The 13,142-nt window shown below is 38.0% G+C and overlaps 1 protein-coding gene across 2 annotated transcripts; it reads left to right on the top strand.

Moving 5' to 3' along the window:
• Positions 1-6,883: 6,883 nt before the first annotated feature.
• On the top strand, positions 6,884-13,127 carry LOC135506009 (heat shock factor protein 2-like). 2 transcript variants are annotated; one of them, XM_064925336.1, is made up of 11 exons: positions 6,884-7,071; positions 7,508-7,616; positions 7,705-7,832; positions 10,419-10,543; positions 10,649-10,724; positions 10,867-10,925; positions 11,016-11,097; positions 11,369-11,481; positions 11,570-11,824; positions 11,993-12,104; positions 12,408-13,127. In XM_064925336.1, the coding sequence occupies exons 1-11, from the start codon at positions 6,979-6,981 to the stop codon at positions 12,765-12,767; spliced, it is 1,512 nt and encodes a 503-aa protein (XP_064781408.1). In that variant the 5' UTR covers positions 6,884-6,978; the 3' UTR covers positions 12,768-13,127. The 2 variants fall into 2 exon arrangements, with proteins under 2 accessions (XP_064781408.1, XP_064781409.1); XM_064925337.1 differs by having other exon boundaries at positions 11,993-12,055.
• Positions 13,128-13,142: the final 15 nt, after the last annotated feature.

Genomic DNA, 13,142 nt, shown 5'->3' on the forward strand with positions numbered 1-13,142 from the left:
CAACCACCGTTAAACCTCACAGAAGAAGAAGAAGAACTATTTCAAACGGTTTAAGCTTGAACCACTATTCAAACTCTAAAAGGCACAGACTGGTCTGAAATTGGTTGCTCGTATACTGTTTTTTTGATACCATTAATAGTAAATATAATAATTTAAAATTTGTATAAAAGATCCATAGGCTTCAATGGGAATCATTTGGATTCGCCACTGCTCTTGAACTGTTAAAGCTAAAAACACCAAACCAACGTTGACATGTTCAAACTGACTCAAATTAGATTGCTTGACAAAAGATTGTTGATACTATTTTGCTTTTTGAACTATAACCATTTAGCATTTGCATAAAAGCTCAATAGGCTTCAATAGGAAACAATGACTAGCTACTAGCTACGCTCAAAGCTCTAGTCTGGCTCTAGTCCGCAATAAATAGCTTTGGTCCAGGGAGTAGTTAGTAGCTAGCTAGCTCTGGTCCACACTAGTTCTGGTCCAGCTCTGATCCAGGGTGTACATAGTATCTAGCCAGCTCTGGTCCACACTAGTATTGTCCCAGCTCTAGTCTGCACTAACTAGCTCTGATCCATGTTATAGCTACTAGCTAGCTCTGGTCTGCAGTAGCTCTGGTCTGCCCTAGTTAAGCTCTGTTACCCAACCCAAGTTCTATGGACTCCGACATCTTACATTTGGTTAGGGCTGGGAAGGGCCTTTTTTTTTAATCAAAAACTAGGGTTACAGTCTGAGCTTCCATATCATTTTCATGAATGATTAAATTGATTACTAACATTTTGAAGCTAAGCCATTTGCTCTCTTTGGCTCTTCTGTGTAGTGTCCCTGTATTGGTCATATCTTACGATCGATCATAACATGGTGTCAGAAGTGCTTCAACCAATAGCAGGCCAACATCGTAAAATATATAGTAAGACCAGAACATTGCCCGAGTCGACGAGAGATTATTTCTTAGAAAATGTGACTTTTGCTAGCTAGCTCTGGTCCGCAGTAGTTTAATTTGACTGAAATTAACATCAGTAGCTATCAAATTCTCTGTTGATAAAATATCTCATCAGGCATGTCACCTGTAAAGTAAACAGACACCAAAATGCAGTAGCAAATCAATATTAGCTAACTAGCTAAAGTGTACTGTCGCAAAGCACAACATCCACCCGAGTGGGAAATGTACAGGTTATTTTTTCTTCTTTCTTTTTTAAGTTTCAAGTGATCGAGTGTACGTCATTCCCATCAGCTGATGGAAGCTGGAGGCAAAAAGGGACATAAGACCATTTGGACAAGGAAAAGTCTAAGTGGAATCCTTGGGACATCTAACGCTGACATCAGTCAATTGAAGTTGAAATGTAAAATGGTTAAGGTAAAGGGGTTATGGTTAAGGTTGTGGCTAAACCTAGGGTAAGGGTATGGGGGTTAAGTTTAGGGTTAGAGTTTAGGGTAGGGATGTGCCTAGGGTCCCACTTTGAATCTACCTTTGGACAAACTACTTAATCAAAGATTTTAGATTTCATTAGAATAAAGCCATCCATGTATTCCCAATACCATCATTGTTCCTTTAAGAAAATGAGAGAGATCTACGCAAGCTGATGGGTAAGTAAAGACTTTGGTCAGCTTTCTGAATTCTGTCAATAGTTTTACCAGGCCTATACAGTATGTCATCAATCTGAAGACAAAGTTAAAACCAATTAACATAATACAAGGCCTCCATCCCAGCGCTATTGGCCTAAATGTCCTCTCTGCTCTTGGATATTGATACCATGCTGCAACCCATTTATTCTCAACCCAGGACCTAACACTAATGTGAAACGTGTAAACATATCTTTTATGGATTCTGGCTTGTAAGTAGTCATTTCATTTCCAAGTCTCACTGAGCTAAAAGAAAATAAATGGATGCAATGACCTTTTTACTAAGAACTTCCTCAAAGCAAAGAAATGAGTTTGAACATTTGTCTCTAACATCCAACTGAGAAGGTGTGTTTTATTGTTGCACATTGCTCTTAAAAATAACTACTTTGGTGAGATCATTTTATTTCAATTTGTGTGGTGGAATATGCAGCATCAATTAATATGCAGAGGCATTCCCATTTGGTTACACTTAATCAAAGATGTTTGAAACAGCAGTAAAACTTCTCCCTTGGCAGTCTAAAGGAAGTCTAATACCATCAGTTCATGGCAAACTCCAAACGTATTTATTAATTAAGTAAAAAATAAATCTGCTGAGATCTGGACTAATATATTTTTCTTTGGTTCTTTTCTGTTCTGTTAGACTTCAAGATTAATCAAATAATGAGAGAGAACAACAACAACTGTAAAATGAGGGTCCAAGTTCTACATCCAATGGAAAATGTAAATTCATTCCAACATTTTTGTTCCAACTTTGCTGCAAAAAGAGGGAGAGTGAGTATGCAGCTTCACAACCACTACCTGAACACCCTGAGCCTGGTCCAGGGAATGGGCATGATTAAGGAATGCATTGGTAAAACTTTAACCTAACAGTGCTTTGGTCCTCCTCATGGTTGCATACAAACACAGGCCTGAATAAAAGTAGATAATACGACAAGTATAGGTCAAGTCATGTAGCCAATTCCTTTTGGAACACTGTATCAATATTTTCCTATGACATTAACACCTTACAAGTCAGATGGGAATAGTGTCATAACCTTTCACCAAACGCAAAAGTTAAGCCAATTTAATCTTCTGAATTAGCCGTTTAACAATGCTGCCTGCCACCAAGTGAGACATACTGTAATTCCCCATAAGCACTCTATTTGCTGGCGCTATGCCTATTCTCCAGCATTATTTTCAACAATGGAAGTTTTTCAGCCATGGCAGGGATATTGTCAAATATAATAAGAAGCAACGTACATACTTCAGCACCATACTGTCTAAATATACTAATGTTCAAGGGTCGAGCAGTATTTTACTTTTATCCAGGACAATTGTACATATGGCACTGAACTTACCTCCCTGTACTTATACAATGAAAGGCAGAATATCACCTGTCTTTCTTTAATGTGCTGTGATTTTGCCTTTCCTATAATCTCTCTGTCTCAGAATCAAAGAATGTCCTAATTACTGCCATTTAAAAGGACTTCATGACGTCTTTTGATGTAATATTACCGTCTGTCCCAATTAGCTGTGCACTTGTCAACCTCATTTTGTTATGATGTCTGAATGTTAGAAGAGGCATGCGCTGTTGGCAACATAGATCTTTCTGCAAATTGTCCCCCTCTCTGTGTAGTGTGCTAGCCTATGTTTTTAAGCCACACATGGAAAAAAGCACTGAAATTATGTTTATGTGTGTGAGATAAATACAGTACAATAGCATTACATTTTGTTCATGTGCAGCATTTAGGAATTCTTAAACATTTGCATTAATCCCTCTGAAGAATGCAATAAACACCAATCAAATGATTGGTGATACTTATTGAATTATACTTTTTATGGCAAATAAGAAATGCCCTCTATTGGGAATAAGTTATGTCCTTGCCTATCTGGTTCACAAAGCAGGCAGTTTTGGCCAACCAACCCCGACACATTGTTTCTGCTGTACTTTAGCTGCACTCTAGCAGGTAGGTAGTCAACAGTGGCTCTCTCAAACTGCTGAGGGAAATGGTTTTACTTAACCCCTGAACTCCCCTTTATGGCTTTTTCCACTGAGATGACTATAATAGTAAATAGATGTTTTTTCTCTCCGTTTTTTTCAGGACATTTTGTCCTTAACATTGCAAATATTTATTCCAGATACTCCAGAAATTGAATGAATGATCAAGAACAATTGACTATTTATTCTTAATTTCACTTTGATAATTGCTATGCTTTTATGTGTGTTAGACCTTTATGCAGGCAATAGAGCTGAAAAAAGCATATTGTAATGAAAACAAACAAATATTTACATTAGAAGAAAAGTGCCAAGAGCAGAATTTATAGGAGCAGAAATTGGAGAAATATCTGTTGTTACATACTACATGATCTAAGCCTGACACCTAGTGGCAAGACATAGCATGACTCATCAATCTAATGTAAACAAAATTCGGTTGTAGGGGGTGTTATGAGCATCCTTCCATGCCAGCTGAATTCAAGAGCGTCAATTGAAAGGCTGTCAATATCTGTGTGAGAACATTTCCAGTTACCTTAAAATAACTGTTCAGTGAAAATCTCACTTTTAAAAGTACATTTTCTCTTAACTCATACCCAAATAATGTTGTTGACTCATCCTATACTTGTATTTGTGGCAAAAGCATAAATTGGAGAAAAAATATTTCAAGTACCCCACCTCAAACATTTAACTCAAACAGATATTTCCTGATAGAGGATGATGTCATCCTCCTGAGGAGGATGAGCTGGCCAATCAGTGGTCTACTAGCATTAATATTTTTTATGAACGGTAAACACCCACACCATTCTGTTGTTCGGGTTTGCCAACACAGAAAAGTTGCTTTTAAACACTTATTTACATTTTTTTGGAAGGAAATCTATTTTACTCATATTGTAATTAATTAAAGGTCATATTTCGTAGAAATCTGTAAAAACTGGTCTGCCACTTCAAAGGTATTTGTATTTATTAAGGTTCCCCATTAGCTGCTACCAATGCAGCAGTTACTCTTCCTGGGGTCCAGCAACATTAAGGCAGTTAATACAATTGAAAATATTACATTACATTACATTTCATAACAATTTTCACAACACATTAAGTGTGTTCCCTCAGGCCACTCCTCTACTATCACGTAAAGGAGACATAGACATATCATATCTGACATAGACATATCTGATATTGGCAGAAAGCTTAAATAATTTTTTATCTAATTGCACTGTCCAATTTACATGAGATATTACAGTGAAATAATATCATGCTATTGAGGAGAGTGCACCATTTTGAACATGAAAAGTTATTAATAAACAAATTAGGCACATTTGGGCAGTCTTGCCACAACGTTTGAACAGAAATGCAATGGTTCATTGGATCAGTCTAAAGCGTTGCACATACACAGCTGCCATCTAGTGGCCAAAATCTAATTTGCACCTGGCTGGATTAATACATTATGGCCTTTCTCTTGCATTTCAAAGATGATGGTACAAAACAAAATACAAAAGAACGGTTGATTTTTTTTCTTTGTATATTATTTTACCAGTGTTGTATTTTCCTACATTCCTTTCACATTTCCACAAACTTTATAGTGTTTCCTTTCAAATGGTACCAATAATATGCATATCCTTGCTTCAGGGCCTGAGCTACAGGCAGTTCAATTTGGGTATGTCATTTTAAGTGAACATTTAAAAAAAGGGGATGGTTCCTTAGAACACCCTCTGTATTCTGTTAGACAGGTAACACTTTATCCACAATATAGCATGGCATGTGAAGTAAAAACACATATGTTTTTCCATCGGCAGACTATGATTGATAATGTTAAAAGCCAAACAGATGTCTAACAAAACTTTTTATCATCAATTTCTCTCAGCCAATCATCAGTCATTTGTGTAAGTGCCATGCTTGTTGAATGTCCTTCTCCATGTGTGCTGAAAGTTGTCAATTTGTTTACAGTAAAATAGTATTGTATCTGGCCAAAAGTTTACTAAGGGTTGGTAACAGGCTGGTTTGTCGGCTATTTGAGCCAGTAACGGGGGCTTTACTATTTTTAGGTAGTGGAATTACTTTTGCTTCTCTCAAGGCCTGAGGGTTCACACTTTCTTGTAGGCTTAGACTGAATATATGGCAAATAGAGGTGGCAATATTGGCCGTTATTATCCTCAGTAATTTTCCATCAAATTTTCCATCTTACACACTCACTTTACAAAATTCAAAATGATAATTATTGTCTTTCATAATTTTATCAGTTATACTTGGATGTGTAATGTCAGTGTTTGTTGCTGGCATGTCCTGCCTAAGTTTGCTGATATTGCCAATGAAAAAATCATTAAAGTAATATCAGTGGGTTTTGTGATGAATGAGCTGATTCAATGAATGATGGAGCTGAGTTAGCCTTTTGCCCAACATTTAATTTAAGCTGCTCCAAAGGTTTTTACTATCATTCTTTATATAATGTATCTTTGTTTCATAGTATAGTTTATTATTTTTATCAACCTTAGTCATGTGATTTCTTAATTTGCAGTACACTTTCCAATCGGTTGGGCAGACTTATTTGCCACTCCGTTTGCCTCATAGCTCTCAACCATACAATTTTTCAATTCCTCGTCAATCTACGGGGATTTAACAGTTTTTACAGTCCTTTTCTTAATGGATGCATGCTTATTAGTAACTGGAATAAGCAATTTCATAAATGTGTCAAGTGCAGCATCTGGATGCTCCTCATTACGCACCACAGACCAACAAACATTCTTAACATCAACAACATAGGAATCACTACAAAACTTATTGTATGACCTCCTATAGGTAGACTCAGCAAATTGACAATGCAGGTAGTACCACCTTAGATATTGAGAAGATACAAGAGTTCTCTCTCACAAAGTCACACACAAGTCCATGTGCTTGGGTTCATATCATGCAGGCACCAAAAAGCCAGAGAAGTTGAGCCTCGCGGTTCAACGCTCTTAGTTGTTACAGAAAGTGACCCACTGTGCTGTTAAGTTTCTGCATCTATATTATATTGCTGAGTGTATCTTTAAATCATGTCAGAAAAACTACAACATTTCACCAATACTTAATTACCTTTTTTTGGAAGGAAAACGATTTAACTCATATTGCAATTCATTAAAGGTAATATTTAATAGAAATCTGGTCAGTTACTTTAATGCATGTCACAGAAAAACAAAACATTTCAGCAATAATTTGCAAACGTATAATGATCTATGCATTATTCTCCGTGTTACACATGTGAAACGTAATGCAAGTCAACATTCAACCAATCAGCTGCTGCTCTTCAAACAGGAAGTCGTATGCATGCTTAGGACGCTTGTTTTCTTCTTCTCAGCGACTTGCTTCTTTCATCACCAAAAGGCATCTTTCCATCTTCAGTTTGCAAAATGAAACAAAATTCAAATGTACCAGCCTTTCTCACCAAGCTTTGGACTCTTGTGGAAGATTCTGACACAAATGAATTTATTTGTTGGAGTCAGGTAAATTAAATTGCCCCACTGAGCGTGCCAGCCTGGCAGAGCTAGGTAGCGCTAGCACTTGACTCTGCATGGTGTGAAACGAGTTAGCCAGTTATAGTAGCTATGTCTGCCTGGTCCTAGATGCATGTGTCGATTGTAGGATTCAAGAAGCATCGTTTTGTTTTGTTACTGATATTCTTTTGTTATTATTGTCCCTGCTGACTAAAGCTAGCACGTTATTTTGAATGATTTGTTTGTAAATTGGCTAGCTTCTTACAATAGCATATCAATAAAATTGGCTAGCTAACAAAAGAGCACATAAATAAGCATTCCTTGATAAAAATTAAGCAAGAATACCCATGCGCTATTTAGGTCCTGAAATGTAACACACATAAATGTAATTGATTGGAAGTAGTTGTAGACATTCTAGTCTCCTAATATATACATATTTATTTAGGAAGGTAACAGTTTCCTTGTCATGGATGAACAGCGATTTTCCAAGGATATCCTTCCCAAGTTCTTCAAGCACAACAACATGGCCAGCTTTGTCAGACAGCTGAATATGTGTAAGTAAGCGCTTCTATAAACATAGCGGCTCTGCTGTTTTAGTGGAATACCTCTTGTGCAGCAGTCTAATGGGTGGTCAATTTGCAGATGGATTTCGCAAAGTGATGCACATCGACACAGGCATAGTAAAGCAAGAGAGGGATGGACCAGTTGAATTTCAGCATCATTACTTTAAACATGGTCAGGATGACTTGCTGGAAAACATCAAAAGAAAGGTAAGACTAGGGCTGTGGAGGTTTGACAGCCACTGATTGTCAAGCAAATAACTGTCGGGCTCACGGTAATTGACCATTTAATTAACATAAACACATTTAACATCTCCACACATAGTCTTACAAGCCATTTTTAAAAGTCTAATAAATCCATGTAATATAGCCTACACCTTCACAATAAATCCATTATTTATTTTAGACATGTCCAAAGAAAATGTAGTCTATTTCAGAAGGAAAGAATAGCATAATCTGAGTTTTCCTTATGTTAGATCCAGATGTGGCTATGCCAAATGGCTGTGGGCTACACAAGTTCATTTAGCAGACAAGATTTACTTATAATTCCTTCGCATTATTTTATAGTATGAAGAATACAATTGAACAAAGCTAAATAAAATATAAATATTTTCAACAAATTATTTGAGGGAGTGCGCACATGAAGCTATTTTGTGTTGAGCGGTTAACAAAGGAATAGGTACTCCTACACTACCAGTCAAAAGTTTTAGAACACCTACTCATTCAAGGGTTTTTCTTTATTTGTACTATTTTCTACATTGTACAATAATAATGATATCAAAACTATGAAATAACATATGTAGTAACCAAAAAGGTGTTAAACAAATCTAAATATATTTTATATTTGAGATTCATCAAGTAGCCACCCTTTGCCTTGATGACAGCTTTGCACACTTTGGGTATTCTCTCAACCAGCTTCACCTGGAATGCTTTTCTAAGTCTTGAAGGCATTCCCACATATGCTGAACATGCATTTTACTTCGCTCTGCGGTCCGACTCATCCCAAACCATCTCAATTTGGTTGAGGTCGGGGGATTGTGGAGGCCAGGTCATCTGATGCAGCATTCCATCACTCTCCTTCTTGGTCAAATAGCCCTTACACAGCCTGGAGGTGTGTTGGGTTATTGTACTGTTGAAAAACAAATAATAGGCCCACTAAGGCCAAACCAGATGCAATGTTATATCGCTGAAGAATGCTGTGGTAGCCATACTGGTTAAGTGTGCTTGAATTCTATATAAATCACAGTGTCACCAGCCAAGCACCCCCACACCATAACACCTCTTCCTCCATGCCTCAAGGTGGGAAATACACATGCAGAGATCATCCATTCACCCCCACCGTGTCTCACGAAGACATGGCAGTTGAAACCAAAAATCTCCAATTTAGACTTAAGACCAAAGGAAAAATTTCCACAGGTCTAATGTCCATTGATTGTGTTTCTTGGCCCAAGCAAGTTTCTTCCTATTATTGGTGTCCTTTAGTAGTGGTTTCTTTGCAGAAATTCGACCATGAAGGCCTGATTCACACAGTCTCCTCTGAACAGTTGTTGATGTGTCTGTTCATTGAACTGAGCATTTATTTGGGTTGCAATTTCTGAGGCTGGTAACGCTAATTAACTTATTCTCTGGAGCAGAGGTAACTCTGGGTCTTCCGTTCCTGTGGCGGTCCTCATGAGAGCCAGTTTCATCATAGCGCTTGATGGTTTTTGCGACTGCACTTGAAAACTTTCAAAGTTATCGAAATGTTCCATATTGACTGACCTTCATGCCTTAAAGTAATGATGGACTGTCATTTATCTTTGCTTGTTTGAGCTGTTCTTGCCATAATATGGACTTGGTATTTTACAAAATAGGGCTATCTTCACAACACAACTGATTAAGGCACACCTGTTAGTTGAATTGCACTCCAGGTGAATACCTCATGAAGCTGGTTGAGAGAATGCCAAGAGGGTGCAAACCTGTCAAGGCAAAGGGTGGCTACTTTGAAGAATCTCAAGTATATAAAATATATTTTGCTTTGTTTAACACTTTTTTTGGTTCAACATGATTCCATAGTTTTGATGTCTTCACTATTATTCTTCAATGTAGAAAATAGTAAAAAAATAAAGATTAACCCTTGAATGAGTAGGTGTGTCCAAACTTTTGACTGGTACTGTGTGACATTTGTTTTGATTTAGAATGGACCATTATCATGCACCTGTATCGAAACAGGGGCAGTAGGGAAAAATACGCAATCTGTGCAATTAAATAGCAAATAGAGGACTTTTCCCTGTGGTTTATTTTCATGCCAGCCAGGTAGGCTCTACTCCTGTTGTAAATATAAACAATGTGCTTAGTATTAGGGAAGTTGAGAAAAAATATAGTAGGGCAAGCCTATAGAAGGCTGATGGGATCCTCCTCTTTTTATTAACGGCCATCACTCTGTTTTCTCCCGCATAGTCTAAACAAATGAGCTGATGGGTTCTCATGAAGTGTTTGATTAGATTTTCAAAAACATTTTCATTGATGTTATAGTGATTAGAGGGACAATAGCATGCTGAGTACCAGCCAGTTAGCAAGTTTGGTAAGCTACTAATGACTAGCAGCAGCATCAGAGCTTAGAGAAGCCTAATTGCCGTGACTAAAAAGGTCATGTGGAATTTGACTGCCTTCTTGACTTGTGACCGCCGGTGTGTTGGTAATACGGTCACCGCAACAGCCCTAGGTAAGACCTCATGGAAACAAACATAATGGTAAACAAATAAATCACATATATCAGTAAGTACGTCAAACTGAATAAGGGCATCTTTTTTTCAGGTTTCCAATGCAAGACCAAATGATACGAAGATCAGACAGGAAGACCTGTCCAATATTTTGGCCAGTGTTCAGAATGTTCACGGAAAACAAGAAAGCATTGATTCCAGACTCAACACACTGAAAAGGTAAGCAAACTACCATGCCATGGCTATCAAATGGAGGTTCAAAAGTAGTATTGATGTGTTGGTTTGGAGAGAGTTCTATGCTCATGCTTACATTTATGTTTACAGAGATAAGGAAGGTCTATGGAGGGAAATATCAGACCTGAGACAGAAGCACTCCCAACAGCAGCAAATCATTAAGAAGGTGCAGCAAAACATTCTGCACCAAGAATGAGTTTCCATATTCAGTAGAAATTTAATTGGAAACAATTAAAAATGCTTAACAATTGTCCTTTAGGGTATAATAGTTGTCTAACTTTGATAATAATTATCTTTATTCATTGCAGTTAATACAATTCATCGTCACATTGGTACAGAAGAACCGGATGAGTTTAAAACGCAAGAGGTAAGGCTTCGTAGTATAGCAATTCTTCCTTTGAATGACATCATCGATTACTAAAAATTATTAATTAATTTCTGAATCTCCATTTTACAGGCCTATTCTACTGAACAGCAATGGAAAGAAGCCTAAATACATCCATGAAATATATGATGATCCTCCTCTGGACCACAACAAAGTATGTGTAGAGGTCTGAATGGGTTTACCTCCCTATGTAAGGTGTACATGGTGGTGTCCATCCAATCAGTCAGGACGCTAATGATGCTAGCAAACAGATCCTTTAATTTTTTTTACAATATTAATGCAGGATCACTGACAAGGAAAATGCCGCATTGTGAGAACAAAACTTGGCGGCGCAGATTCTTTCCATAATATGAGTTTGTTACTTCAAAAGTCTGTTTTCTCAATGTAAGCTATTCTAAAGATGTACATTTTGAACTCTCTCCCAGCCCTCTGTCAGTGGTTTGAAGAGTGCTGATCTTACTGACGATGTCGTCATCTGTGATGTAACTGACGATGACACAGAGATCACAGAGGGCCCCTCAAGAGCATTGGATCAATCGTAATTCAACATAAAAAAAATTGTTTCATGTATATTTCCATCTGCCATCATCCATCCTCATGCCTTTTCTCCTGTCCTTCATTCTTAGGGATGTAGAAATAGTTGAGGTCTTCAACAGCAATACTGTGTCACAGACAGACAGCGCTGACAGTATAGGACAGACCAACTCTTTAGTAATCGAACCAGAAGAGACCACCATAAGCACATATGATAGCCTTCCCACAAGCAGCAACTTGCAGCTCAACAAACAGTCAGGGTTGAGCCTGGAGGATCCAATGAAGATGATGGACTCAATCCTCAATGAGAGTGGAGCTATTTCTCAGAATATCAATCTCCTCGGCAAGTAAGTGGACTTGACTAGCTTTACGTTTGTGGCCTGTAGTTTATGAAGAACTTGAAGGCTTTCTCACATTATGTTCCATATTACTGCGTTGCATTTTTTCATTTGTAAGGATATAGGCCACATTATTGTCTCGTCTTACAGTTAATTGGCATCCAAATGTTTTAACAGGGTTGAGCTGATGGACTACTTGGACAGCATTGACTGCAGTTTGGAAGACTTTCAGGCTATGTTGTACGGGAAGCAGTTCAGCATTGATCCAGATATTTTAGAGGCCACAGAGGTTTATGTTAATTACATTTCCATACAAAATCTACAGTTTTGCACTTGTATAGAATTACCTGGTTAACCCACTCAATTCAATATCTGGGATGTATTTGTTACAGAAACTGTTTAAGAACCAAACGGAATGAAACATGGAGGGACCTACCTGAATTTGTCCAATAGAAACTGTTTTGCATTTCCCATTTGGAGTAAACGGTTTCTGTTGCGAATCCTTTTGTCACAGAATTGACATGATGATTATACCCCAAGTTCGTCTGAATTTTATGTGTGTTTCTGAATACTCATTCATTTCACTCTTTAGGGGAGTGGTGGTCCCAAAGAAAATGCAGGGCTTCTATCCAAAGGAGACAAGTCTAGTTTCTCAGCAGACAACCAGCTGGTCCAGTACACATCCTGCCCTCTGCTGGCCTTCCTGGATGGCTGCACCCCTTTGGCCACAGAGGCAGACAGCAGCACAGCCACCGAGCTGGGAGACAGCCTGCTGCAGCACAACACTGAGGTCCCCACAGACCTGCTGGAGCCAGACGAGGAGCCTCCACGAAGCTCTCTGATCCGCTTGGAACCCCTGACTGAGGCAGAGGCCAGCGAGTCAACGCTCTTCTATCTGTGTGAACTCAACCCAGAAGGTGACACCACTGACTCGACGCAGCTGGAGATTTAACAAGGTTAACCAAGGAGCAGAAAAAGGATTGGACCTTTTGTAGATACTTGTTAAAATGATCTATTTCCTGTTCAGAAGTAAGACATTCCGTCATTTAGTGGAATAATCTACTAACAGCTGTACGTAAACCCCGATTAAGATGAGGCTGCAATTGTTGGTTTAGGTTTCACTATGTATTCTTGATATGTTAAGGATCACATTCATCTTTAATGGACAAAAAACAGAAGTGCCTGTTTCCTTAGTAAAACCCCAATGTTGATCATTTCAAGTACTGTAGTCTGATATGTACCATGTATCATGTTTCATAGATTGCGAAGCTTAAGTGACAATGACATTAAAAGAACAGCAAAAGCATAATTACATTCTGAATGCTTT

The sequence above is a fragment of the Oncorhynchus masou genome, chromosome 19, assembly GCF_036934945.1.
Source record: "Oncorhynchus masou masou isolate Uvic2021 chromosome 19, UVic_Omas_1.1, whole genome shotgun sequence".
Taxonomy (NCBI): domain Eukaryota; kingdom Metazoa; phylum Chordata; class Actinopteri; order Salmoniformes; family Salmonidae; genus Oncorhynchus; species Oncorhynchus masou.